Raw genomic sequence first — 26,526 nt, 5'->3', positions numbered from 1 at the left:
TGCATGCAGCAAGGTCTTCTGACATTTGCTGTGATAACTCGTGGGGAACGTTGGCATTTGCCATCGCTGTGGAATGGGCTGGTGGGCCTGCTTCCTTCTGGTCTCCTTGCTTCCATTTCCTTAGCTGTTAAATTAATTTGAGATCTATGTGCCATATTGCATCTAAACACTAAAAACATTCTTTATGTCCTCTTTTGTTTCTCACATCCTATCTCAGACCCACCTATTTTGAAATGTTGCATTGTTTATCTAATACCTTATCCCATTATTTCACAGTCTTTCTCAGATGTCTTTTTAAATGAAGATTTAGATTTTTATAAGGTGCTCAATTACAAGATGTTGTTGGCCAGTTAGGACCCATACAGTAGGAATGTGCTTCCTTCCATCTGTGGCTGCGGTTTGCTCCAGGGTTTATTTAATTAACGTGGTGGGGAGTGATTGGCACGTCCTGACGTTAGCTTTGTTTGGCATGCATTGTTCTCTTTCAAAGCATGCACTCTGCTTGCCTGTTAGGAGCTGAGTGCTCTTCTAGGCAGTTGTTGAAACGCACAGATAATAAGACAGGGTCCTTGCCCTCAGAGAGATCACTTCCCTTCCCCTGTCAGGGAGAAGGCAGGCAGCTAGGGGGCCATTGCTAGCAAAGACCAGTGTTTGAAAGGCTATGAAAACTGAATGCTGTGATAAATGCCATTTATCACAGTGAGCAGGAAGGACTCTACCAGGAGAGAACCTTGCTGTGAAATTCTTTTCCTCTGTGCCAAAGGGTGTTTTATATTTTATGGTACTGCGGGCCCCGCTGTGGCTTTCTCAAAGTAGGAACACTGGACAGGATGCTTGGTCCTGGACTCAGAGTTCATTAATTTAGCCTTTTGCTTTTGTTGATTCAGTTGTTACTTTGAGCATTTGCACATGCCAGGCAGTGTGTTAAGGATGAGATGGCCATTTAGATTTGGAGAAGATCTCACAGTTGAGTAGAACACATTCCCTCTTCTCAGGAATCCAGCATGAAAGGCAATGCTTTAAAATAGTTTGGTAAGTGCAGTGAAGAGAAGGCAGGACAAGGAGAGAGAGGATGGATTCAGAGAGTCTGGAGGTGTCTGGAGACTGACTGAGCTGAGCAAGGACTGCACTGCAGGTCGTTCACACCACGAAGTTTGTTCTTCTTTCAGTGTACATTTTTACCATTGTTAAAAGAGTGAATTCTTATCAATATGGAACATTTAAGTAGTGACTAAAATGCAAAGAGAAAAAATGAAACCACCTAGGCCAAATCTGTATATTTTTTCTCTCCCCTCTCTCTTTCTATCTTTCTTTCTTCTTTTTAAATTGAGGGACATACAATAAAATGCACAAATCTTAGTGTGCAGCTCAGTGAATTTTGACATGTGTATATCCTCATATAACCATCATCCAGATCAAGATATCAAACACTTGCACTAAATTTTCTCCCTTCACCTATTTTTCCCACTCCCCACCCTCCTCTCCCATGGCAACCGCCAGTCTGTTCTCTGTGTCTGAGAGTCCATTTCTGTTTCATTGTCCATTTGTTTTGTTTTTCAGATTCCACGTATGAGTGAAGTCATATGATATTTGTCTTTCTTTGTCTTATTTCACTTAGACTAATACCTCCAGGTCCAATCGTGTCACAAATGGCAAGATTTCATTCTTTTTTTATGGCTGAGAAATATTGTGTATATGTAACACAGCTTTTCTATCCACTCATCTGTCAGTGGACATTTAGGTTGCTTCCATACTTTGGCTGTCATAAGTAATACTGTGAAAAACATAGGGGGTGCATATATGTTTTCAGATTGGTGATTTTGTTGTCCTTAGATAAAGTCTCAGAAGTGGAATTACTGGGTCATATGGTATTTCTATTTTTAGTTTTTTTGAAAAACCTCCGTACTGCTTTCCATAATAGCTTTGCCAGTTTATAGTCCCACCATCAGTAAACAGGGGTTCCCTTTTCTCTACATCATCGCCAACACTTGTTATTTCTTGTCTTTTGGATAATAGCTGTTATCCAAATAGCCATTCTGACTGGTATGAGGTGATACCTCATTGTAGCTTTGATTTGTGTTTCTTGGTTAATGATGTTAAACTGAATCTATATTTTAAAACTCTAAAAAAAAAAATTAAATCCAAACTCTTGGTGATTGCCTATGAGGCCCAGATGTCTGTCTCTGTCTTCTTTGACCTCTTACTTCCCTATCCCGAGTCACTCTCGCATTCATTTTGGCCATCTTTTTATTTCTCAGAAGCTCCTCAGTGCCTGAGAGCTTTTTATTTATTTATTTATCCATTTATTCATTCATCCATTCATTCATTCATTCATTCATTTATTTATGTTTTAGTATCATTAATGTACAATTACATGAGCAACATTATGGTTACTAGACTCCCCCCATTATCAAGTCCCCCCCACATACCCCATTGTAGTCACTGTCCATCAGCACAGTAAGATGCTATAGTGTCACTACTTGTCTTCTCTGTGCTATACTGCCTTCCCCCTGCCCCCCTGCCTCTACATTATGTGTGCTAATTGCAGGAAATTATTTGTCCCCATATCCATGCACAGGACACAGCTCACAGTAACCATCCCAGGCCAGCCTAGCCTGAAGTTACTCACCTCTGTGAATACACACACACTTCCTGGTGCCTTTGTCTGCTGCGACATTCTGGTAGTTAACAAACCTCATCTATGTGTATATTTTTCTTACTTGTTATCTGGCTCTTCCTACGAGAACCTGAAGCTCAGGGAGGACAGGGTCATTATCTCCCTTTTTTCCACCCAGCAGTTGGAACATGTTTGCCACTTCACCAAGCACTGTAACGGTGGTAACACTTACTGAGGGCAGGCACTGATCTCAGGACATCTTTTGTTGATTTTGCCAATATTTTAAAAACCCAAACAGTTTTGTTCCCCTTGTTTCTGAAGATTAAGGCTTTTGTTCATTCTTTCCAGTTCTACCCTTGAGCTGAAATGGGTAGTTCTTGGAACATGGTAGTTTTGAGAAACTGACATAAGCCCAAATGGCTAAAATCAACAGCAGGAGAGTGGTGATATAGAGAGGTGGGCAGGAGCCAGATCAGAGAGGGCCTTTCCCAGCAGGATCAGGGTGTTTGGACTTTATTCTCAGGAAAGTCAAACAGCTGTATTTTAAGCGGAGATGTAGCAAGGTTAACCTTGTGTGAAGATGTCTGTCTTGACTGAAGGGGATGAGAGTGAATACAGAGAAAGGATTCTGCAGTGGGTGAGGTGAGAGATGGTAACAGTCTGCGCTAGGAAGGTTGTGGCGGATTCCAGAAAAATAGGCAGATTTCAGAGAGATGTAATTAAGCCATTGAACGTGTAAGAGCCCTGTCTTGCCCAAGTGTTGGAGCAGTGAAGGCAGAAGGCCGGGTCGCTGCCCTCATAGAATGAATGTCAGGTTTCTGACTTGAGTTGCTGCATGGACAGCAGTGACATTTACTGGGCTAAGGACCTTGGGAAGAATAACATATTTGAAACTATGTTGGCATAGGCTATAGGTTGAGTTTTAGTGTTGATTTAGAGGTCAGTAAAGTATCCTTTTGTTAAACTAATCAATTTTTGTGAATACCCAATTAAGGGATACCTTTTAAAGGAAACAGTGACATGTTCTTGAGGCTTAGTTGTTTGTGAAATGACAGCTTAACTGTAATTGTTCCCCAAGGAATGGTGTCATATCACAAAAATAGTTTAGATCAATTAAAGCTGATTCAGAAAGGCACTTGGTCTTTACCAACAAAGAACATAATTATTGGACCTTATATATTATGCAATGAGACTCAATATACTTACTCTGTGTTGGTTTACCATCTTCATAATCATTTGAAAATTTAATAATTGTAGCATTGTATGATAATATGTTTGTAATATAATAATTGACATTTGGAGAAAAATCATTAGTCTTGGAAATAACACTTTGACTTTCTATTCAAGTCTATTCACAAATGAAATTATTAATAAAAACAAAGTTAAAATGTATTAAATTCTTACTGTTTTGCAAATCCAGTTGTCAAATAAGAAACAAAGTCTGACTTAATATGGAAAGATTCTGAGAGCCTGTTGTGGGGCAGGAAAGGGTACTTACTGCTATAGTGAAGAGGAAGGCGGAGCATGAGGACTGTCAGTGTCTCAGAGGTTGGACTGCAAAGGCCTTTTCCTTTATGGGGAAAGCGAAGAAGACCAGCAAGGTGTGGAGAAGGAGGAGGAATGGGTACAGGACGCCTGGTGGGACAATAGGTCAGAGAACGTTTTACATGAGGCCGGCTCCTGAAAACAGGCCTTTCGGGAGATATGTGTGCTGGCCCCGGTGGTGGGTAGGTTACTACTGTTCAGGGGCCCGAGGAAGGAAGAGAAGCTCAACTACAGTTCGACGAAGTTGGTGTTAGGGACATCTTCTGATTCATCAGTGGAGTCAAACATGTCAGCTAATCTTTTATGGGGCAAATAATGGCAATTTGCAGGGTCTGTGTCGGGCCTTGTCATAGGTCACAGGGGTCATGGCAGGTCTTACCTAAGTCACAGGGAAAAGAGTTCTTCTTTGCAGTGAGTCATTTCCAGGAGTGCAAGAGCATTTCTTGATCCTCACAGTTTTTCAGGAGCACAGAGCTCAGTGCTCAGCACTTCATCTGCTTTAGTTAATGACTTATCAGCCAGACTGTGGTAAATAGGTGAAGCTGAGGACAGGAAGGCTGAGGAGCTCTGTGATCACCCCGCCAGCCAGAGGGAGCCCCTTCAGGGTCCACAGCAGGTGGAGCATCAGGACGTCATGGAACTCGAGGCAAATACGAGAACCGTGCTGCCTTAAGGTGCTTATTTTGTATGTCATCCAAAGAGTTGCTCAGGCCTTTTCCTGTGTGAGCACTGGCTGCAGCTAGTTTGACCAGTGGCTGCTTCTTGTTTCGTTTTGCTTTGCTAACTACATTAGGGTATCTTACAGAGTCCATGGAGGACCCAAATTTATGATCTAAGAGGGGGACCTTCAGTAACAAGAGGTTCAGGTCTAAGACACAGAGAGTAATTACAGCCTGTGGCCCCTCCTTCTAGCAGTGCTTTTTACCAGGGGCACAACTGACATTTTCCACAGACCCTTCTCTGCTCTGAGGGGCAGTCCCATCCATTTCTGCTGTGTGACATTTTTGGCCTTTGCCCACTAAGTGACAGTAGTGACCCACAGTCATTATGACAGCCAGTCATGCTATTTCCTCATGCCCCCAGGGAGGTGATGCAATTTGGGCTTGAGAACCCAAACCAGCAACCAAGCAGATCGCCTCTGTTGTGACTCCTCTCTAACAACGCTGAGTGCCTCATGCTTAGTCCTAAGCCCCAGACTCGCTTAACTTCCAGGCAGAGGGGAGCTCCTGGAATGCCTGGGTGGCCTGGGCACAGTCACTCTGTCCCAGTGTGGTGGCTCCCCTGGTAGCCTTGTGGGTGAAGGGGTATCAGTGCTCAGTGAAGCCTGGGTATTGTTCACATACAACCATAAATGTCCACAACACTTAAATTAACCAATTTATTACTTATTGATTTGGCATGGAGTATGTATGCACAGTCTACGTATGGGCTGCTCTGGTGGGTGATTTTCATACATTTTTCATTTAATTCAGACAGAAGGTGCTGCAGTAGGTTGTCTGCTCCCCGTGTCCTGTGAGGAGTCTGAGACTCAGGGAGGCTGGTGCCACTGCATTTGGACAGAGAATGAAGTAAAGGTGCCTCTCGTGGCTGAAATACTCGTCTACATTTTTTTTTTTGTGAAGAAAAGACAAAAATAGAGGTTAAATGGAGAAAGAAAACTCCTAAAGACACCTATAATCTTATAAAATCTTTTCCTTCTTTTACAGAATCCTATGTTTTTATGTTTTATCAAATGACCTTGAAAAAAATCTTACCATTCTGTCGACTTCAGTTTCCTCTGTATAAAGTTAGATGTTTGGACTGGATGATTTCTAAGGTCCCTTAATTTTTAATTGAGAAATATGTAGCTATTAAAGACATGATCTAAATATGGCTTGTTTGACCACAAATTAATTTTTATGTTCTCCTTGAAACTTGCTAAAATGAATATAAGTAAGTTAAAAAGGAACAAATCTAGAAAGAATGGGAGTGTGAGACAATAGGCAAATGATGTTAGTAAAGTTTTGGTGATGGCAAAATAAATGGATAAATGGTAATAACTTTGGAGACCAGAAATATCAGGAACCTCAGCTTGCGCGGCAAGAGAAAGTCAACCAGAAACATGCTCACGAGTGTGGGAAAGCCTCAAGAAGAGTCGGGCATTGTAGATGCCAATCACTGTGAAGGTGGGTTTATAAGGTGGAGCTGGACAGGAGACCCAGTTGGAAGTTTGGTATGAGAACAGGTCAGCCCACTGGCTGCTCTGCCCACTAACAACACCTGGTATTTGCTCTTCTTAACCTAGCAACACACTGGAAACTTCCTGAAGAGGTTGAGTAAAGAAGCTTTAAGCTCTAAGATTCAGATATAGCTGGGGACTTCAGTGAAATGCGGCCCTGAAAATTAGGGAGAGATTTCCTTTACATAAGGTGCACATAATTCATGACAGGATTCTCAGTGTTCTGGCAGCCAAGCCTGTACCCACTCCTGGGACACTGGGGAATTTCTGCTCAGGGCAGTGCCTAGCCCTAGAGGAAAGGGCAATCAGTACTGATATTTGTGAAGCTTCTGATGAAGGAACTTGGCTGCCATATTACAGTGAACTATCAAGTCAAGTCCTCAGATCCCATGTATGAACACAGATAGTGTTTTTGAGCCTCAATCTTAAATTTTTAAGGACAGGTAGCAGAGAATTACCAGTCATCTGAGGAAAGCCCATAATGTAGAAAGAGACCATTTCACCAAGTGTGGCGTAAGGGCTTCTGTTGGAAGCAGACACTACAAACTCCAAGGTTGGGGGACAACGCCATGAACATCCTCAGAACAACTTCTGTTGCTTCCATAAAATATTTTAAAAGGTGCCATAATAAAGAATAAATATAAGAAGATACTATTAGAATACTATTAGTACTTAAATATTTGAAAGCAGAAATGAAAAATAAATCAGTAGATATCTAGGAAATGTAATTGTCTCTCAGAAAGTAAAAGAGAAAGAAAAAGTGAAAGAGAAAGAGAGGAAAAATAAGAGAGAAACTCAGAGAGTGAACTCAGGATGTCCAGTGTACAAGTAATAGAATTTCCAGGAAGATAAAGCAGAAAAAATAGGAAATGAGAACAAGGGTAGGGGTGGGTGGGTGGGTGGGTGGAGACAGTGATTTTCTTTCCCACTGTACAGTATTATTTGGTATTTTAAACTCTGTAAGTATCACTTACATATTTTTTAAAGTAACTTACTTAAAGTTAAATTAAAAAATAATAAATTCATTCATGTGAAGGTTAGAAATAAATTCTTGAGTTTTCATTGAAGACCAATAAAATTAAAAGTGGGCAAGGAAAAATACCATGTTGATTTTTTTAAAGTACATATTTTTATAATTACTTCAGCTATTTGAAGTTGATTAAATTTACTAAAATTACTAAAATTCACTAAAATTACTCTTCTAACTATTACCATAGTTGGGGAAAATGAGGAATAATTTTGTCGTAAAAGCAGTGCACAGGAGTGGCCTCGGTCAGGAAGGGCAGCAGGTGCCAGGCAGTGATTAGACCGTCTCCTCTCTTGGTGAGCAGATCTGGCTTTCTGTTTGGGAGCAAGGAGGATTCATGACTTACCTTAATCACAGTAAGAGTTTTTCAAGTCGTGTGAAATTTCTAGTAACAGTTCTTTCCTTCAAGATGTATTTATCGGGAGTGTTATGTGCCAAGCATTGTTCTAAATGATCTATGCATATAAACCTACTTAATCCTCGGAGCAGCCCTCTGAGGGTTGGTCCCGATGTTATTCATCAGTCCCGTTTCATAGATGAGAAAACCAAGGTATGCAGAGGTCAGGTGACTTGCCCAGGGTTACTCAGCTGTCAGTAGAAAAGTCAGGTTTTAAAAACATGGCAATCTAGCCCGTGTCCATACCCGTAACTAATTCACTCCTACTGTGCTTGTTAAATAAAGAACCCTAAGCATCTAGGCTACGTGAGTCGTCCACTTTCCCACAGCTAGTTATTTTAGAAGAGATAGATGGGTTTTGTCATAAGGCTTTTGTCAGCCATTGAGCGCTGAGCACTCACCTAGGCCACTGCTCGCATTGGTTGACTGACCAGCGCTTAAGAGATGAGCCGGTGGAAGAGCCCAGATCTTCACAATGCGCCTAGTGTACATTATAGTGCAACCAGATTCATTTTTCCTCACATTCTAATCCTACACTGTTCATATTTGATACTGAATGGGTGTTGAAATGATTAGGATAGCAACTTAGGAATTCTGAAATTAACTTCAGATAGTTTGTGAAATACAGCCATCATTGAAGTGACTGGTATAAAGAAATATGTCAATTTTTTTTATCTTGTAATTTTTAATCCCTGTTTATGTGGTTTGTGGAAAACATTACAATGTGATACTTATAGCAGAAACTTAAATATTTGTTATAATCAATGATGTGTAATGTTCTACAGTGTTTCCTAATACAAAGATTAATAGACTGCTTTCAGATATGAATGTTACCAATTCTTTTTGTTTGTTTTTTCTAGTTCAACTTTGTGGGGAAACTTTTGGGTCCACGTGGCAATTCTCTGAAACGTTTGCAAGAAGAAACATTGACAAAAATGTCCATACTTGGAAAAGGTTCCATGAGAGACAAGGCAAAGGTACTTTTCATCACAGACAATGGCCGCCTGCTTAGACAAGTCATATAATGCGCTTTCAGATCTTTCCTTGTAGTGACACTCCTTATATGGTAGCAAATGAAATTATATGAAAATGTTATATGAGGTGATGTATTTGTGACACTGGGTAGGAAATGGAGTCACCCTGGCCAGTTTCAGAATATGTAGTATCTTACACCTACACCTCTAACTGTTACATTCATTTATAAATGAAACAGTAGTACCTATGGTTTTGATTCTAGAAGCAGCACCTTGTAAAAAGTACAGTGATACTGAAATTGTCCTGAAGAGAAAGTTACCTATAGTCTTACTGTCACTATTTGCATTTTGGATTAGTTACTTTGTGTCTTTTTTCTGTGTTGTTTCACATAGATATGTTTATAAAGTATATACTTTTATTTGCTTTTTTGGTCCTTCATTCAATATCCTATGCATTTTATCAAGTTAAGCCTGATTTTATGTCTTTTAATAATCGTACACTATTCTAACATATGATAGTTCTACTTGGATGTATTCACACTAAAAGCCTTCTTTTTAAGCTAAAATTACTTATTTTTTATTACTTTCTTAAATATACCAATTCTGAAAAAAAGTTCATATTTCATAATGTGCTGTTACTTATATTGTGAGGATTAGCAACTTGACTGAAAAAAAACCTCTTTAGCCTCCTCACATAAAGTCAATCAAAATAAAAGCTTTTATAATAAAAAGAGCTACCATTTGCTCATTGAACAACCACTGTGAGTCTGGCACTCTGTGACATTTTACATGCATTTCCCCTGCTCTCCTTGGAAAAATGTTGCAAGAGACATAATATTTTCCTTGTCTACATGTTAGAGAACTGAGATTCAGAGAACCTATGCATGTTACCTGGATTAATCAGGTGAATTTTTATGTTGTTTGATTAAAACATGGCTGCATATGAGACTCACATGGGCTACTGAACAATCCAGATTCCTATGCCTAACCTGTTCAGAGTGGATTCCCAAAATGAATTTTCTGCTAAGTGTTTAAAATGATTCTAATGCATGGCCAGGTTAAGTTAACTGCCCACTAAGCATTGCTGTCTCAAAAGATGTTACTTTGATTCCCTGTCTATTCTGGCAGTAGGAGGAACTGGAACCATATATTATTCAGGTGGTTGGAAGCTGTGTGTTACCTTGTAGGAAAGTAGCCCACCCTCTCTGGTATCTGAACTGTCTTCAGTAAGGCCGTGTGGTAATGAGGCTCATGAGGCACCTGCTATGCTAGTTAGACCCATCAACACAGTGCTACTTATTTTGTCTGATGTTAGGGGAGTTCTCCGGCAGAAGTGACATTTTGTGGCACCTGGTGGCAGTGGCCAGAGCATCCACAGATAGTGCAGGCAGAGGGCAAGGTGTCCAAGTAATAGCAAGTACCTGGTGTCCATATAATGAAAGGGACCCTAAATATTATGAGCTTGCCCTCAGGGCTGATGATGCTTCCAGATGACGTTGCCATTTAAGGGCTGGCAGTTGTTCTTTGCTGCTGGCATATTGGACACAGCATGGTAGTAGCCAGGGGTCCTTTTTGAGGGGAATTTGTGTTGTGAGGTAATCTGTAACCTCTCTCCCTGTCACATAGACCCTTGGTCCCTTGAGAGGCGCTGCAGTGGCTGGGAGTGGGTCACCTTGGCCACCTGGTTGCTGGTTGCCTGCGGACTCTGTTCATGCACACTTGGGCCTCTTTCCTAGATCACTTACCAAAGTGTCTAGTGTTTGATAAGTGTTCAGTTATCAAAGAATTCACTAATTCGTTGATTTCGATGCCCTTGACCACATGGGTCAGCAAATCAGTATGTGCATTCTGCAAGTGGTTGATATTTACATTGCATCAATAGATGCAGGGACGGGAAAGTAACATCCTTGGGGGTTTATAGTCCACTGAGCCTACTGTCGGGGACTAGGCCAGAAGTCCTGTATCCCTGTACCCCATAAATCACACTCTCATCCATGGCCATCAGAGGAGCAGCATTCGCTCAGAGTCTGCTAATCCTCAGACCGTCTGGGTACATCTTCTCAGTGTACCACCTGTACTGAAAGGTCACAAGTCCTTGTTGGGCAGACCAGGAGAAAGGTGCAGTTACTGTGTGCATGCAGTGTCCTCTGGGTTTAACTCCCCTCTCTTTGCTCTGCTTCCGTGGGGCGAGCAGGGAACTGACCACAGGCCAGGAAGTGGCAGAGGGTGGCAGTAGTGACAGTGACATGAGAGTTGCCATCTCCTTTCCGGGAACTACCTTGGCTGTTGAAACAAGGAAGGGAAGGCCTACGGAAGGCTTCTGCCAGGGCGGGGGGCTCAGCAGAGTTTAGCTTTTAGATAGCCAGGAGTTATTTGTATCCCCCCACATGTTCTGATCCAATTCTCAGATTTTCACTCTTCTCCAGACATGGTCCTGACTCTCCCGTGCGGGATGGCTGGGCGGCCTGTACTGCCCTTCAGCGGCACGCGGGCTTGGACTCTGCCTCTGCCTTTGGCTGCATCAGCCTGCGGCCTGAGTAGGAAAACCTTCTAGGGCACTTCTGGCTCTTTGGGCCTTGAACTGGTAATGTAAAATCCTGAGTCAGGCATTTGCTTTTCTGACCTCTTCAGTACAGTGTGAGACAGCCCATTTCATCCACGCCACCTGCTTTGTCTTCCCCTTGCCCATCATGCTGTGCTGCTGGCTCTTACACACGGCCCATTGTTACACCCACAAAAGTATTTCAGTGGTGGTGAGTACACATGATAATCCACATAACACGTTTTGCTATTTAAATGGATACTACAGTCAACCTTTGAACAACATGGGTTTGAACTATGGAGTCCACTTATACATGAATTTTTTTCAACAAGTATATTGAAAATATTTTCTGGAGATTTGCAGCAATGTGAAAAAAACATTTACTTTTCTCTAGTTTATTTTGTTGTAAGAATGCAGTATGTAATCTACAAATATATATGTATCACATACAAAATGTGTGTTAATCAATTGTTTATGATATCAGAAAGAATTCTAGTGAACAGGCTCTTAGTAGTTAAGTTTTAGGGAAGTCAAAGTTGTATGTGGATGTTCAACTGTGTGGGAAGTCGGTGTCCCTGAGTCCTGTGTTGTTCAGTGGTTGACTGTACTGGTATCTCATCTGCTATATTGTATTAGAGCCTCACTGCCTGAACACTTGAATACTGATTTCATTTGATCCTTTTTACTAGTTTAATTTTAGTCTACAGAAATTCTCAGTTAATAACATATTTATTTCTAAAGAGACTTTCACTATTTAGTATTAAACCTCATCCTTTTAGATTTTCAAAGTGTTCACTATTTAAATTCTAATGTGAGTGTAGTTCATTTTCTTCTTGTGTTTGCTGCATAGATGAAGTTATGGGAGTCATTGCTGATCATCCGCTGGCTGGTAGCATGACAGTCACTACCACGCTGGGGTCTGTTGAGCCTTCAGTTTGTGTCAAACAAGTTAGATGTTTTGCTCACATCATCTATACTATAGAATAATGGGATAACTAATACTATAGTTATATAATAATTTTACTGTGATGATAGTTACCATTACTGAATTCATTATTTATTGGGTACTTGTCATGTGCTAAGTATAATTCTAAAGACTTTTAGTCTTTATACACAAAACTCCTTTCTTACTACAACTCTTTTATTGCCAATAACTCCTAATTACTATTATAGTAACTCCTTTATTACTACAACAACCCTTTGAGCAGTAGATCTTATACTGTTCTTATCCCCATTTAAAATCACCCCTTCAAGATTAATATAAAGTAACCTGCCCAAAGTCATACAGGAAATATTGGACTACATTCAAAAGAATTTGAATGTAGATTTCCAACAAAACCTGTGTTCTTCTCCCAACACCACTTTGCCTCTCATCATTAACCCAAGAAATGATTTAGTAATTACTTACTCTATGGAATTGTGTGACAGCTATGGTTATAATGAGAAATCTATACTGTTCCAGTTTAAGTTTGTGATAGAAATGAAAATGCTTGACTATAAATCAACAATTACAACTCTCATTAAAATCATTAGTTTGGAACCATGTTAGAAAAAGGTATGAAATGTTTATTTCAGTAATTGTATCTTCAAAAACAAACTACTCTGCATAGAATCTGGTTTTTTAAACTTCAGCTATAAAAGGCAGAAAAATGTTCAAATGACTGAAAATGTTCTGATTAGAACAATCAATAGTTTACAGTTGGCATGAAAGCAATGAATAGTGCCTTTTATGTTTGAGAAATCCTGATGGAAATGTATAAAACATATTATGGTAGCTTATATTTGCTCTCCCTTCAAATCCTTCTTTTCCTTTGATTTCTGATTGCCTCCCATAAATGAGAAGGGAACTGGTGTTATTGAGTGTATGCCACTTGTAAAGCAGTGTGCTGGGCAGCGCATGCACTGCTTCCAGTGTCAGGCCCTTACTTATGTGCAGCTGGTCCTGGGGGTCTTCCCAATGGGCCGCATTGATATCATATGTTAACACCAAGTTGATCTTGCAAATTAAGTGTTGGATTACATCTCTGTCCACACTCAAATGCCTGACGACCAGCAGAGCTAAGGTTCGGTCTGTCTAAGTCCTTTGCCCTTTCCATGCTCTGGATGTCGATCTCTCTTTACTTTGTAAGAGTTCAAATTAGTAACAAAAGTTGACCTTAAAGGTTGAAGTCAAGGGTGTTTGGGCCTCCTTGGCCTCTTGGCTCAGGTGGAATTAAAGGTGGGGTTGCCTGGAATTCCTGAGATTCTCTTCCTTATGAGACAGTTTTTTTAGAGAAGCTAGGAAGGTTTCCTACCCGTTGGAAAGCACTGTAGAAGTAGGTTCCTACTGTCTGATTTTAATATTGGAAACCAAGCCTATTAAAGACCCAGATTCTATAGTTGCTGCTCTAATGAAAGCTAGTTAAAAAAAGATAATGGGGCAAAATCAGTTATCCCTTGATGATCTGGATTATTTTCCTCTTATTTTTACCCCCTGAATTTCATTTAAACCAAGTAAAATTTTTTTAATGTTTATCACAATTATGTAAAATCATGTAATAAAATCTTTCATTTGTTTTATTCACTCTTTTATCCTGAGATATAGCGCCTGGCATGTAGAAATGTTTTTTCAATGAATATATGAATGACCAAATAAACACAGAAATGAATAAATAATGCTTATCTATTCATTCAAAAATATTTGTTGAGCATCTACTATATACAAGCACTTTCTTTGACAAGGGGATATAGTGTCAAACAGGACAGTCATCTTTTCTGCTCCATGCCAATCACCTTCAGTGAGAAAAACTAGAAAACAGGCAAGTAAAGTAAGGCACTGCAGGTATTTTGGTAGTGGTGAATGCTCTGTGGCAACCTGACAGGGAGACATGAGCATGGCGGGGGTGTGCGCGGGCCTGGGGCTGTTGAGCAGCAGAGACAGGAGGCCGTGTGAGAAGCCAGCGGTGCGGCAGGGTGCGAGTGGAGACTCACTGCAGCAGCAGGAGGCCTTTGCAGTTTCACAGAAGCCTGGCAAGGATCATAGTCATATTTCTAACCTTCTTGAACCTTAGGGTGGTGGTTGCTGTTGAGAGCATCTTCTGGGACAACCTCATGCTAAATAAGCTCTGGGTAGTTTTTCTATTTCTTTTCTTATGATGACACATTTTTGAACATGGTTTTCCTTTCTCCAGGAAGAAGAGCTGAGGAAAAGTGGAGAAGCCAAGTACTTCCACCTCAACGATGACCTCCATGTTCTCATTGAAGTTTTTGCCCCGCCAGCAGAAGCATACGCCCGGATGGGACATGCGTTAGAAGAAATCAAAAAGTTCCTCATTCCTGTTAGTATGGTTTTTCTTGATAGCTCATTTGTGTTTTAAAGTCCTTCCTTTATTTTAATGTTTGATAATTTTTGTCAGTAATTATTATTTGTATTACACCGTATCTGTTAGTGTCCCTGTGAACTACTTGGCGTTAGTCCTTTGCTATATATGAGGCAGAAGGATTCTTAAAGAGGTCAGACAAAACTGCTGAGGTTACTGGTCTAGGAAAGTTGAAGAACACAATCACTAGTTCAAGTTTTGGGACTCCAAGTCCTAAGCTTTTCTGTGGCACTAAAGTCACCTCACAAATTTTCATCGTTCTCCAACACAGACTCTGTGGTACCTTCCGTGTACCAAACACCATGCGTTGTGTTAGGCATGCAAAATGAGTAAAAGCAGCCCTACCTTCTAGGAATATGTAGTTCAGAAGAAGGGAGAAGCGTGAGCAGATGATTTCAGAACAGCACACTGTTGACATTGACAGTTACAAGCATAAGGAGCACAGCGAGGGAAGGAAGGCGCTCTGCAGGTCATTAGTTGGCTTCTGCCAGGTGTGTGATGTTTTGTTAACACTGCTAGTCTTTTTTTAACCCTTTTTCAGTACCTTGATGTCACTAAGAATGTGATAATTTAAAGAGAATGTTGCCCTGCCTCTATTACTATAAAAGTTAATTTAGGCTTTTTATATAATTTGCATGTTCCAGATTAAAAAGAATAAAACTAAAACAACATTTTGGGTCTTTAGATAATTTATTTTGAAGAAGCTGTCACATCCGCCAAATAGCTGTCTGGGATAAAGCTGTCCTCAGTGATCCCAGGTCGGTTTAGTAGATTGACTTACATGCTGCAGCATGTTTCATGATCATGTTATCTGGGAGGAAAACTGTTGTATTTACAGGGAAAGGATATTTTAAATCCTGATTGCCTTGGAAAAACCAGGACATGGGATTTTATTAAGTACTTGACTTGACAACTGAAATGGTTAAATTTTCTTTAGTTCTCTTAATCAATATGAATATCAAAATGAGTATTTGTATTCATTTAGTTTAAAAACAAAGTTTTTGAGTGTTTTCTCTGTGACAGACACATGTAAACTAATAAAAGACCTGGTCCCTGCCCTTATGGAGTTGATATATAGCAGTAGAGAAAAATACAAATCAACTATTTGTCTGAATGACTATAAAATTGTGGCTATGACAAGAGTAAGGAAAGGTTCTTAATGTCTTGGTGGTCAGTCGATGTGGACCAGAGAGTACTGGTCAAGTAGCACGTACTCTGTTTTCCAAAGACCAGGCAGCAGTACCGAGCATCCCATCCCTTTTACACTTCACCAGGACCCAGGATCTGATTTCTCTTACACGGGCTGGCCAGGAGAACTCTCTGCCTAACCCACAGTCACAAAGATTTTCTGCTGTGTTTTCTTATTAATACTTTATAATAATAGCTTTTTCATTTAAGTCTGTGATTCATCTTAAGTTAATTTGTATGTATGATGTGAGGTTAGGGAATATAAATTGATCTTTTTCTATGTAGATATCCATTTTCTCCCAGTGCCATATGTTGAAAAGAATTCTTTCCCTGTTGAATAGCCTTGACAGTATTGTTCAAAACTGACTGAACATAAATGTATGGATTTATTTCTGGATTCTCAATTCTGTCCATTGATTTTTATGCCTCTCCTAATGCCAGTACCATTTTCTTAATTACTGTAGCCTTAGTAATTTGAAATCCAGGTTGTGGAGGTTCTCCAACTTTGTTCTTTTTCACAATTGTTTTTGCTATTCTGGCTTCTTTGAATTTCTACATATGTTTTGGAAGCAGCTTGCCAATTTATACAAAAAAACTTTCAAGGGTTTTGATAGATAATGTATTGAATCTGAGATACAATTTGGAGATAATTTCCATGTTAACAATATTGAGTCTTTTAGCCCATGAACATGAAATGTTTCCCTGCACTTTTTTTTTCCCTAAGATATTTAAAAACTTCTCTCAGCAGTGTTTTGTTGTATTCAGGTACTAGCTTTCCCGTTCTTTTGTTAAATTTGTTTCTAAGCATTGTATATATATTTTTAATAAGGTCTTTTTTTATTTTTTATTTTGGTATCATTAATATGCAATTACATGAGCAACATTGTGGTTACTAGATTCCCCCCATTATCAAGTCCCCAAAACATACCCAATTACAATCACTATCCATCAGCTTAGTAAGATGCTCTAGAGTCACTACTTGTCTTCTCTGTGCTATACTGCCTTCCTTGTGCACCCCTACATTATGTGTGCTAATTGTAATGCCCCTTATTTCCTTTCTCCCTCCCTAGCCACCCACCCTCCCCAGTCCCTTTCCCTTTGGCAACTGTTAGTCCATTCTTGAGTTCTGTGAGTCTGCTGCTGTTCTGTTCCTTCAGTTTTTGCTTTGTTCTTATGCTCCACAAATGAATGAAATCATTTGGTACTTGTCTTTCCCTGCCTGGCTTATTTCACTGAGCATAATACCCTTTAGCTCCATCCATGTTGTTGCAAATGGTAGAATTTGTTTTCTTCTTATGGCTGAATAATATTCCCTTATATATATGTACCACATCTTCTTCATCCATTCATCTACTGATGGACACTTAGGTTGCTTCCATTTCTTGGCTATTGTACATAGTGCTGCGATAAACATAGGGGTGCATATGCTTTTTGAAACTGGGCTCCTGAATTATTAGGGTAATTCCTAGGAGTGGAATTCCTGGGTCAAATGGCATTTCTATTTTTAGTTTTTTGAGGAACCTCCATACTGCTTTCCACAATGGTTGAACTACTTTACATTCCCACCAGCAGTGTAGGAGGGTTCCCCTTTCTCCACATCCTCGCCAACATTTGTTGTTGCTATTCTTTTCTATGTTGGCCGTCCTAACTGGTGTGAGTTGTTAATCTTGTTGTGGTTTTAATTTGCATTTCCCTGATAATAGCAATGTGGAGCATCTTTTCATGTGCTTGTTGGCCATCTGAATTTCTTCTGTGGAGAAGTGTCTGTTCATATCCTCTGCCCATTTTTTAATAGGGTTATTGACTTTTTTGGGTGCTGAGGTATGTGAGTTCTTTATATATTTTGGGTGTTAACCCCTGTTGGATATGTCATTTACAAATATATACTCCCATACTGTCAGATGCCATTTTGTTCTGCTGATGGTGTCCTTCGCTGTACAGAAGCTTGTTAGCATGATGTAGTCCCATTTATTCATTTTTAATTTTGTTTCCCTTGCTCGAGGAGATGAGTTCAGGAAAAAGTTGCTCATGTTCATATTCAAGAGATTTTTACCTATGTTTTCTTCTAAGAGTTTTATGGTTTCATGAGTTACATTCAGGACTTTGATCCATTTTGAGTTTAGTTTGTGTATGAGGTTAGACAATAATCCAGTTTCATTCTCTTACATGTAGCTGTCCTGTTTTGTCAACACCAGCTGCTAAAGAGGCTGTTATTTCCCCATTGTATATCCATGACTCCTTTATCATATATTAATTGACCATACATGCTTGGGTTTATATCTGGGCTCTCTAGTCTGTTCCTTTGGTCTATGGGTCTGTTTGTGTGCCAGTACCAAATTGTCTTGATTACTGTGACTTTGTAGTAGAGCTTGAAGTCAGGGAGCATAATCCCCCCCAGCTTTATTCTTCCTTCTCAGGATTACTTGCTATTCCGGGTCTTTTGTGGTTCCATATGAATTTTAGAACAATTTTCTCTAGTTCATTGAAGAATGTTGTTGGTATTTTCATAGGGATTGCATTTAATCTGTAGATTGCTTTAGGCAGGATGGCCATTTTGACAATATTAATTCTTCCTATTCATGAGCATGGAATGTGTTTCCATTTACTGGTATCTTCTTTAATTTCTTTCATGAGTGTCCTGTAGTTTTCAGAGTATAGGTCTTTCACCTCTTTGGTTAGATTTATTCGTAGGTATTTTATTCTTTTTGATACAATTGTGAATGGAATTGTTTTCCTGATTTCTCTTTCTGCTAGTTCATCATTAGTGTATAGGATTATAACATATTTCTGTGTATTAAGTTTGTATCCTGAAACTTTGCTGAATTCAGATATTAGATCTAGTAGTTTTAGAGTGTATTATTTAGGGTTTTTTTTAATGTATCATATCATGTTATCTGCAAACAGGGACAGTTTAACTTCTTCCTTGACAATCTGGATGCCTTTTATTTCTTTGTGTTGTCTGATTGCCATAGCTAGGACCTCCAGAACTATGTTGAATATAAGTGGGGAAAGTGGGCATCCTTGTCTTGTTCCTGATCTTAATGGAAAACTTTTCAGCTTCTCGGTGTTAAGTATAATGTTGGCTGTGGGTTTGTCATATGTGGCCTTTATTATGTTGGGGTACTTGCCCTCTATACACATTTTGTTGAGAGTTTTTATCATGAATGAACGTTGAATGTCAAATGCTTTTTCAGCATCTATGGAGATGATCATGTGGTTTTGTCCTTCTTTTTGTTGATGTGGTGGATGATGTTGATGGATTTTCCAATGTTGTACCATCCTTGCATCCCTGGAATAAATCCTACTTGATCATAATGGATGATCTTTCTGATGTATTTTTTAATTTGGTTTGCTAATATTTTGTTGAGAATTTTTGTATCTATGTTCATCAGTGATATTGGTCTGTAATTTTCTTTTTTTGTGGTATCTTTGCCTTGTTTTAGTATTAGGGTGATGCTGGCCTCGTATAATGTGTTTGGGAGTATTCCCTTCTCTTCTACTTTTTGGAAGACTTTAAGGAGGTTTGGTATTATGTCTTCACTATATGTTTGATAAAATTCAGCAGTGAAACCATCTTGTCCAGGAATTTTTTCTTAGGTAGTTTTTTGATCATCAATTCAATTTCCTTGCAGGTAATTGGTTTGTTTAGATTTTTCTACTTCTTTCTGGGTCAGCCTTGCAAGACTGTTTTTCTAGAAAGTTGTCCATTTCTTTTAGGTTATCCTGTTAGCGTATAATGTTTCATAATATTCTCTCATAATTCTTTGCATTTCTGTGGTGTAGTGATTTTTCCTTTCTCAATTCTGATTCTGTTTATGTGTGTAGAGTCTCTTTTTTTCTCAATAAGTCTGGCTACGGGTTTGTCTATTTTGATTATTTCAGCTCCTGCTTTCATTGACTCTTTTGTTTTATTCTTCTTGATTTCATTTATTTCTGCTCTAATCTTTATTATGTCCCTCCTTCTATTGACTTTGGGCCTCATTTGTTCTTCCTTTTCTAGTTTCGTTAATTGTGAGTTTAGACTGTTCATTTGGGATTGTTCTTTTCTGAGGTAGGCCTGTATTACAATATACTTCTCTCTTAGCGCAGCCTTTGCTGTTCCCATAGTGTTTGCAGTGTTGAATTATTGTTGTCATTTGTCTCCATATATTGCTTGACCTCTGTTTTTATTTGGTCATTGATCCATTGATTATTTGGGAGCATGTTGTTAAGCCGACACATCTTTGTTGGTTTTTTCATTTTCTTTGTGTAATTTATTTCTAGTTTCATACATTTGTGATCTGAGAAACTGTTTGGTATAATTTCAATCTTTTTGAATTTACTGAGGCTCTTTTTGTGATGTAGTATATGATCTGTTCTTGAAAATGTTCCCTGTGCACTTGAGAAGAATGTGTATCCTGTTGCTTTTGGATGGAGTGTTCTGTAGATATCCATTAGGTCCATCTGTTCTAGTACGTTGTTCAGTGCCTCTGTCTCCTTACTTATTTTCTGTCTGGTTGATGTGTCTTTTGGAGTGAGTGGTGTGTTGAAGTTTTCTAAAATGAATGCATTGCATTCTATTTTCCCCTTTAATTCTGTTAGTATTCGTTTCACATATGTAGGTGATCCTGTGTTGGGTGCATAGGCATTAATAATAGTTATATCCTCTTGTTGGACTGACCCCTTTATCATTATGTAATATCCTTCTTTGTCTCTTGTTACATTCTTTATTTTGAAATCTATTTTGTCTTATACAAGTACTGCAACTCCTGCTTTTTTCTCCCTGTTAGTTGCATTAAATATTTTTCCATCCCTTTACTTTCAGTTTGTTTATGTCTTTGGGTTTGAAGTGAGTCTGTTGTAGGCAGCATATAGATGGGTCTTCTTTTTTTATTCATTCAGTGACTCTGTGTCTTTTGATTGGTGCATTCAGACCGTTTACATTTAGGGTGATTATCGACAGGTATTTACTTAGTGTCATTTCAGGCTTTAGAGTCGTGGTTACCAAAGGCTCAAGGATTATTTCCTTACTATCTAACAGTCTAATTTAAGTCAGTATGCTGTTACAAATGCAACCTAAAAGGTTCTTTTTTTTTCCTCCTTTTTCTTCCTCCTCCATTCTTTATATATTAGGTATCATATTCTGTACTCTTTGTCCATCCCTTGATTGATTTTGCTGGTAGTTGATTTGATTTTGCATCTGTTTAGTAATTAATTTGGTTTCTTTGCTGTGGTTTTATTTCCCCTGGTGATAGCTATTGTCAAGATATCTCTTGTACTACATCTTATCTACTTTTCAAATGCACTACCTCCAAAATGCACTGTAGAGGTGGTTTGTGGGAGGTAAATTCTCTCAGCTATTGCTTATCTGAAAATTGTTTAATCCCTCCTTCAAATTTAAATGATAACCTTGCCAGGTAGAGTATTCTTGGTTCGAGGCCCTTCTGCTTCATTGCATTAAATATATCATGCCTGTCACTTCTGGCCTGTAAGGTTTCTGTTGAGAAATCTGATGATAGCCTGATGGATTTTCCTTCATATGTGATCTTTTTTGTCTCTGTAGCTGCTTTTAAAAGTCTGTCCTTATCCTTGATCTTTGCCATTTTAATTTTTATATGTCTTGGTGTTGTCTTCCTTGGATCCCTTGTGTTGGGAGATCTGTGCCCCTCCATGGCCTGAGAAACTATCTCCTCCCCCAGATTGGGGACGTGTTCAACAATTACCTCCTCAATGACACTTTATCCCTTTTTCTCTCTCTTCTTCTTCTGGTACCCCTATAATGTGGATATTATTCCATTCAGATTGGTCACACAGTTCTCTCAATATTCTTTCATTCTTACACATTCTTTTTTCTCTCTGTGCCTCAGCTTCTTTGTATTCCTGTTCTCTAATTTCTATTCCATTTACTGTCTCTTGTACTACATTTTATCTACTTTTCAATCCCTCTGTTGTATGTTCCATTTCAGATGTTGAATTTCTTAGTGATTGAATCTCTGTGCTAAATTCATCCCTGAGTTCTTGAATATTTTTCTGTACCTCCATGAGCATATTTATGATTTTTATTGTAAACTTTCTTTCAGGAAGGTTGGTGAGTTCAGTTTCATTTGGCCCTTTTTCTGGGGTTTGTGAGATTTTTGTCTGAACCAGGTTCCTTTGTTGTTTCATATTTCTATGTGGCTCCCTCTAGTGCCCAGAAGCTTTAGTCCCTGGAGCTGCTCCGTCCCTGGAGTGAGGTCAGGGGTTTGCGGGGTGTGGCGCTTGTGCCTGGGGGGAGGCAAGAGCTGTTTTTGAAGTCAGTCCTGCCTTGTTAGTGAATCCCATGGAACTAGTACTTGCTGGTTAACAGAATGTATGTGCAACACTGGCTTGCTGTGTCCTTCATTGTACCATCACCTCCTCATCCTTCTCTCTTTCTTGCCACACCTTTCGGTCTACTTTGTGTAGGCCTTTTGTTCTGCCCGTTACTTTCTCTTTGTGTTCAAAGCTTTGTACTAAGCCCTTCTCTCACTGTATTAATGTGCTCCCAGCAATTCTGCCTATTGCTAACTGTTTATACAAATAAATTCTTTTTCTAGAGGTATCCACAACTACCTTCAAGTTCATTAATTCTCTAAATGGACTCAAAAAAGTTGTTACATGCTATAATTATGGCTTACTTCAACAAAAAGATTCAGATAAAAATCAGCCAAGAGAAAGGGAGCATGGGGCAAAGTCCAGGAAAACTATGCCCAGGTTTCCTGGTGTCTCTTCCCAGTGGAGTTACAAAAGGACATATTTAATTCTCCCAGCAACGGTTTGTGGCAATACATATGAAGTGTTGCTAACCAGTGAAACTCACCTGAGCCTTGGTGTCCAGGGTTTTTGTTTAGCATCAGTGCCTGTGTCCCTGATCTCAGCTGCTCAGAGTCCAGCACCTCTACCTGATTTCCTGAGCCAAAAAAAATGTTCCCCACCAGTCACATTACTAGGGCAGACTTACCTGGCTCAACTGTTAGAGCATGGTGTCAAGCTTCAGAGAAGCTCTTAGCATGCACAGCCCTCCAAAGGCTCAGAGGTTATCTCCCAGGAGCCTGCCAGTGGTCAGCCTTGACAACAGGCCTTTCTCTGTAATGTGAAGGGCCTGAATAAGCCTTCCTTGCCCACTTCTGTTTCTGTATCTGTATCTTCAACTTCTAAATTTCCAATTCCCATATCTGATTGCTATAGGACATCTCGCTTTAGCCATTGCAGATTCAACTTGTATGAAGTTGATTATATCATGGTATCACTCTGTTTTTGATCCTTCTTCTCACCTTCCAGAAACCCACTGACATTCTTGACTTTGCTCATATATTCCCCATATACATTATACTTGTGGTTATACCACAAGATTAAACATTATAAGTAATTCCAGATCTGCCTTTCCTCATCCTTCCTGCCACTTCCTACTCCAGGCCATATTTACCACATCCTGAAATTATTTAAGAGCTTCCATCCAGCATTTCTGCCACTAGTATTCTTTATTGGCTTTAATATCTTTATTGAGCTATAAATCACATTGCAAAATATTCACCCATACAGAGTATACAACTCAGTGGTTTTTAGTATATTCACAGAATTTCTCAACTGTTATCATAATCTAAGTTAGACCATTTTTATTACCACCCATTAAATAAACCTCAAAACAAAACAGCTGTCACTATTTATTTGTCTCCTTCCCTAGGCAACCACTAATTTACTTTTTGTACTTTTTACACAGCTTTTATTGAGACATAATTCATATACCATACAGTTAATCTATTTAAGGTATACAGATCATTGTATTATTGTATATTTACAGTTATGTAACCATCATTGCAATCAGCTTTAGATTTTCATCATCCCCGAAAAGAAACTCCATACCTTTTAGCAGTCACTCCCCATTACACGCCCCTACCCTCCCTTACTTCTTTGTTCTATCTAACCATAAATCTGTCTCTCTTTGATTTGCCTGTTTTTGACATTTCATATAAAACATGTACAATATGTATAACCTTTTGTCCTGGCTTCCTTCATGTAACATACAGTTTTCAAGGTTCATTCAAGTTGTTTTTCATTTTTGGGTAATATTCCCATGTATCATTATACCACATTTTATTTGTCCATTTGTCAGTTGAGGACTTTGGGGTTATTTCTACTTCTTAGCTATTATGAATGGTGCTGCTGTGAACATTCATGTATAAATTTTTGCATAAACACATGTTTTTGTCTTCTGAGGTATTACCTATGAGTAGATTGCTAGGTCATATGGTAACTCTTGTTTAACACTTTTGAGGAGCTACTAAATGTTTTTCCTAAATGGCCGGACCATTTTACTTTACTATCAGCAAGGCTAAGAGTTTCAGTATCCCCATAGTCTCTTCAATACTAAATATTGGATGCCTCTTTGATTATTGTCATCCTAATGGGTATGTTCATGGTATTTCATCATGATTTTGATTGCATTTCCATAATGACTAAGAAAGTTGAGCCTCTTTTCACGGGCTTATTGTCCATTTTATATCTCAAGAGAAATGTCTATTCAAGTTCTTTATCCTTTAAAATTTAGGTTATGTGTCCTTTTATTATTGGGTTGTTATGGCTTTTTGTATATTCTGAATACAAGTTGCTTATCAGATACATCAAAAATTTTTTTCTGTGAGATAATGTGGTAGTATTCTTTATAGCACAACATCTTAAAATTGTGATTTAGTGCAATATGTCTACTTTTCTTTACATTTTGCTTTTGGTATCTTATCCAAGAAATCATTACATAACATAGGTTGTGAAGATTTACATCATTGTTTTCTTCTAAGAGTTTCGCAGTAGCTCTTAATTTAGGTCTCTGATCCATTTTGATCTAATTTTTGTGTATGGCCAGCATTACGGGTCTCACTTTAATTTTTTGATGTGGATATTCAGTTGTTTCAGTACAATTTGTTAAAGTGACTATTTGAAAATCAACTTACAGTATATTATGTCTGGGGTCTCAATTCTGTTTCATTGATCTTTATGTCTGCCCTTTAAGCCAGTACTATATGGCCTTGATTACTATAGCTTTTTATTAAGTTTTGAAGTGGGAACAGATCAGTCTTCCAACTTTGTTTTTGTTAAAAACAAAGATTCTTTGTTGTTCTTAAGATTATTCTGGCTATACTAGGTCCCTTGAATTTCTAAGTTTAGAATTAGCTTGTAGATTTCTGCAAAGAAGCCTCTTGATAAGGATTTTTAAAAATCTGTAGCTGTTGTCATCATTGTTAACAACATTAGGTCCTCATATCCAATAGCACTGGATATCATTCTGTTTACTTAGATTTTTAAAAATTTCTTCCAACATTTTGTAGCTTTCAGTATACAAATTATGCTCTTATTTTCTCTTATTTTACTTCTAATAAATTATGCTGTTAATTTATTTCTAATTTTGCTACTTTCTATGCTGCTCTAAATTGAATTGTTTCCTTAATTTCGTTTTTTGATTATTCATTTTTAGCATGAAGAAAAATACAACTGATTTTTGTATATTGATTTTGTATCCTGAAACTTTGCTAAATTCACTTACTGGCTCTACTGTTTTTGTGGATTCTTTGTGATTTTCCATATATGGGATTATGCCATTTGTGAATAGAGATTGAGTTTTTCCCTTCCAATCTGAATACCATTTATTTCTTTTTCTTACATAATTGACCTGACTAGTACCTTGGGTCCAATGTTGGATATAAGTGGTATGAGTAGACGTCCTTATCTTGTTCCTGATCTTAGGATTCACCATTAAATCTCAGTTTTTCACCATTAAATATGACATTAGCTATAGGTTTTTCTAGTTTGTTGAGTGTTTCTGTCATTAAAGTGTGTTGGATTCTTATGTCAAATGTTTTTTCTGTGTATTAAAATGATTTTTTTCTCTTCTGTGTTACATCTATTGATTTTCAGGTGTTAAACCTACCTTGCAATTGGTTTGTGTGTATATTCCACTTTATTTATTTATGTTGCTGGATTTAGCTTCTTAATATTTTTCTGAGAGCTTTACCTTTATAGTCATGAGGATATTCATCTGTAGGTTTCTTTTCTAACAGTGTCTTTGGTTTTGATACCAATACTGGCTTCATAGAATGAGGAAGTGTTCCCTTCTTAATTTTTTGGAAGTTTGGGAAGGATTAGCATTAATTCTTCTTTAATTTGTATGTAGAATTCACCATTGAAGTCATGTGGGCCTATGCTTTTCTTTGCAGGCATTTTTTGAGTACTAATTTAGGCTCTTGTTACTATCTGTTCAGATTTTGTTTCTTCTTGTCAGTTTGTTAGTTTCTTTCTCTCTAGGAGTTTGTCTATGTCATCATGTCATCTCAGTTATCTTATTTGTTGGCATCTATTTGTTTGTAGTATTTCCAAAGCACAGACCTAGATATACAATTCTTCTCCTTAAAACCATTAAATGTTTTTTAGTACCTTTAATTCTAGACATTTAAAGTTATATTTAAAATGACTTAAGGTCTTGCATGATTTTGTTTCTATTTCTCCAACTCTACTTTAAGACCTACCTTCTACCCCAAATTGTTTTTATAATTCATCCATAGAGTACTTCTTTTGATTCCTTGGACACACCATTACTTTCTGGTGTTAAAATATGCTTCCCCCCCCCCCCCCACATCTGGAATACTTTATTGCCCCTCTTCTGGGAATAAG

At 38.5% G+C, this 26,526-nt stretch overlaps 1 protein-coding gene across 3 annotated transcripts in view; it reads left to right on the top strand.

Annotated features, from left to right (window-relative positions):
• The window catches only part of KHDRBS3 (KH RNA binding domain containing, signal transduction associated 3), a 186,213-nt gene that overhangs the window by 80,029 nt on the left and 79,658 nt on the right, over positions 1-26,526 (top strand). For all 3 annotated transcript variants that reach the window (XR_005025924.2, XM_036890536.2, XM_036890537.2), the window contains exons 3-4: positions 8,665-8,781; positions 14,491-14,637. Coding sequence is in view for 2 of the 3 variants with exons in the window: in XM_036890536.2 (XP_036746431.1) it covers positions 8,665-8,781; positions 14,491-14,637 (264 nt within the window). In the remaining variant the exon portion in view is untranslated. The remainder of the gene's footprint in view (positions 1-8,664; positions 8,782-14,490; positions 14,638-26,526) is intronic.

This window comes from Manis pentadactyla, chromosome 3 (genome assembly GCF_030020395.1).
Source record: "Manis pentadactyla isolate mManPen7 chromosome 3, mManPen7.hap1, whole genome shotgun sequence".
In the NCBI taxonomy this organism is placed as follows: Eukaryota; Metazoa; Chordata; class Mammalia; order Pholidota; family Manidae; genus Manis; species Manis pentadactyla.
Note: the sequence above shows the minus strand (reverse complement) of the source record. Positions and strands in the feature narration are given on the sequence as shown.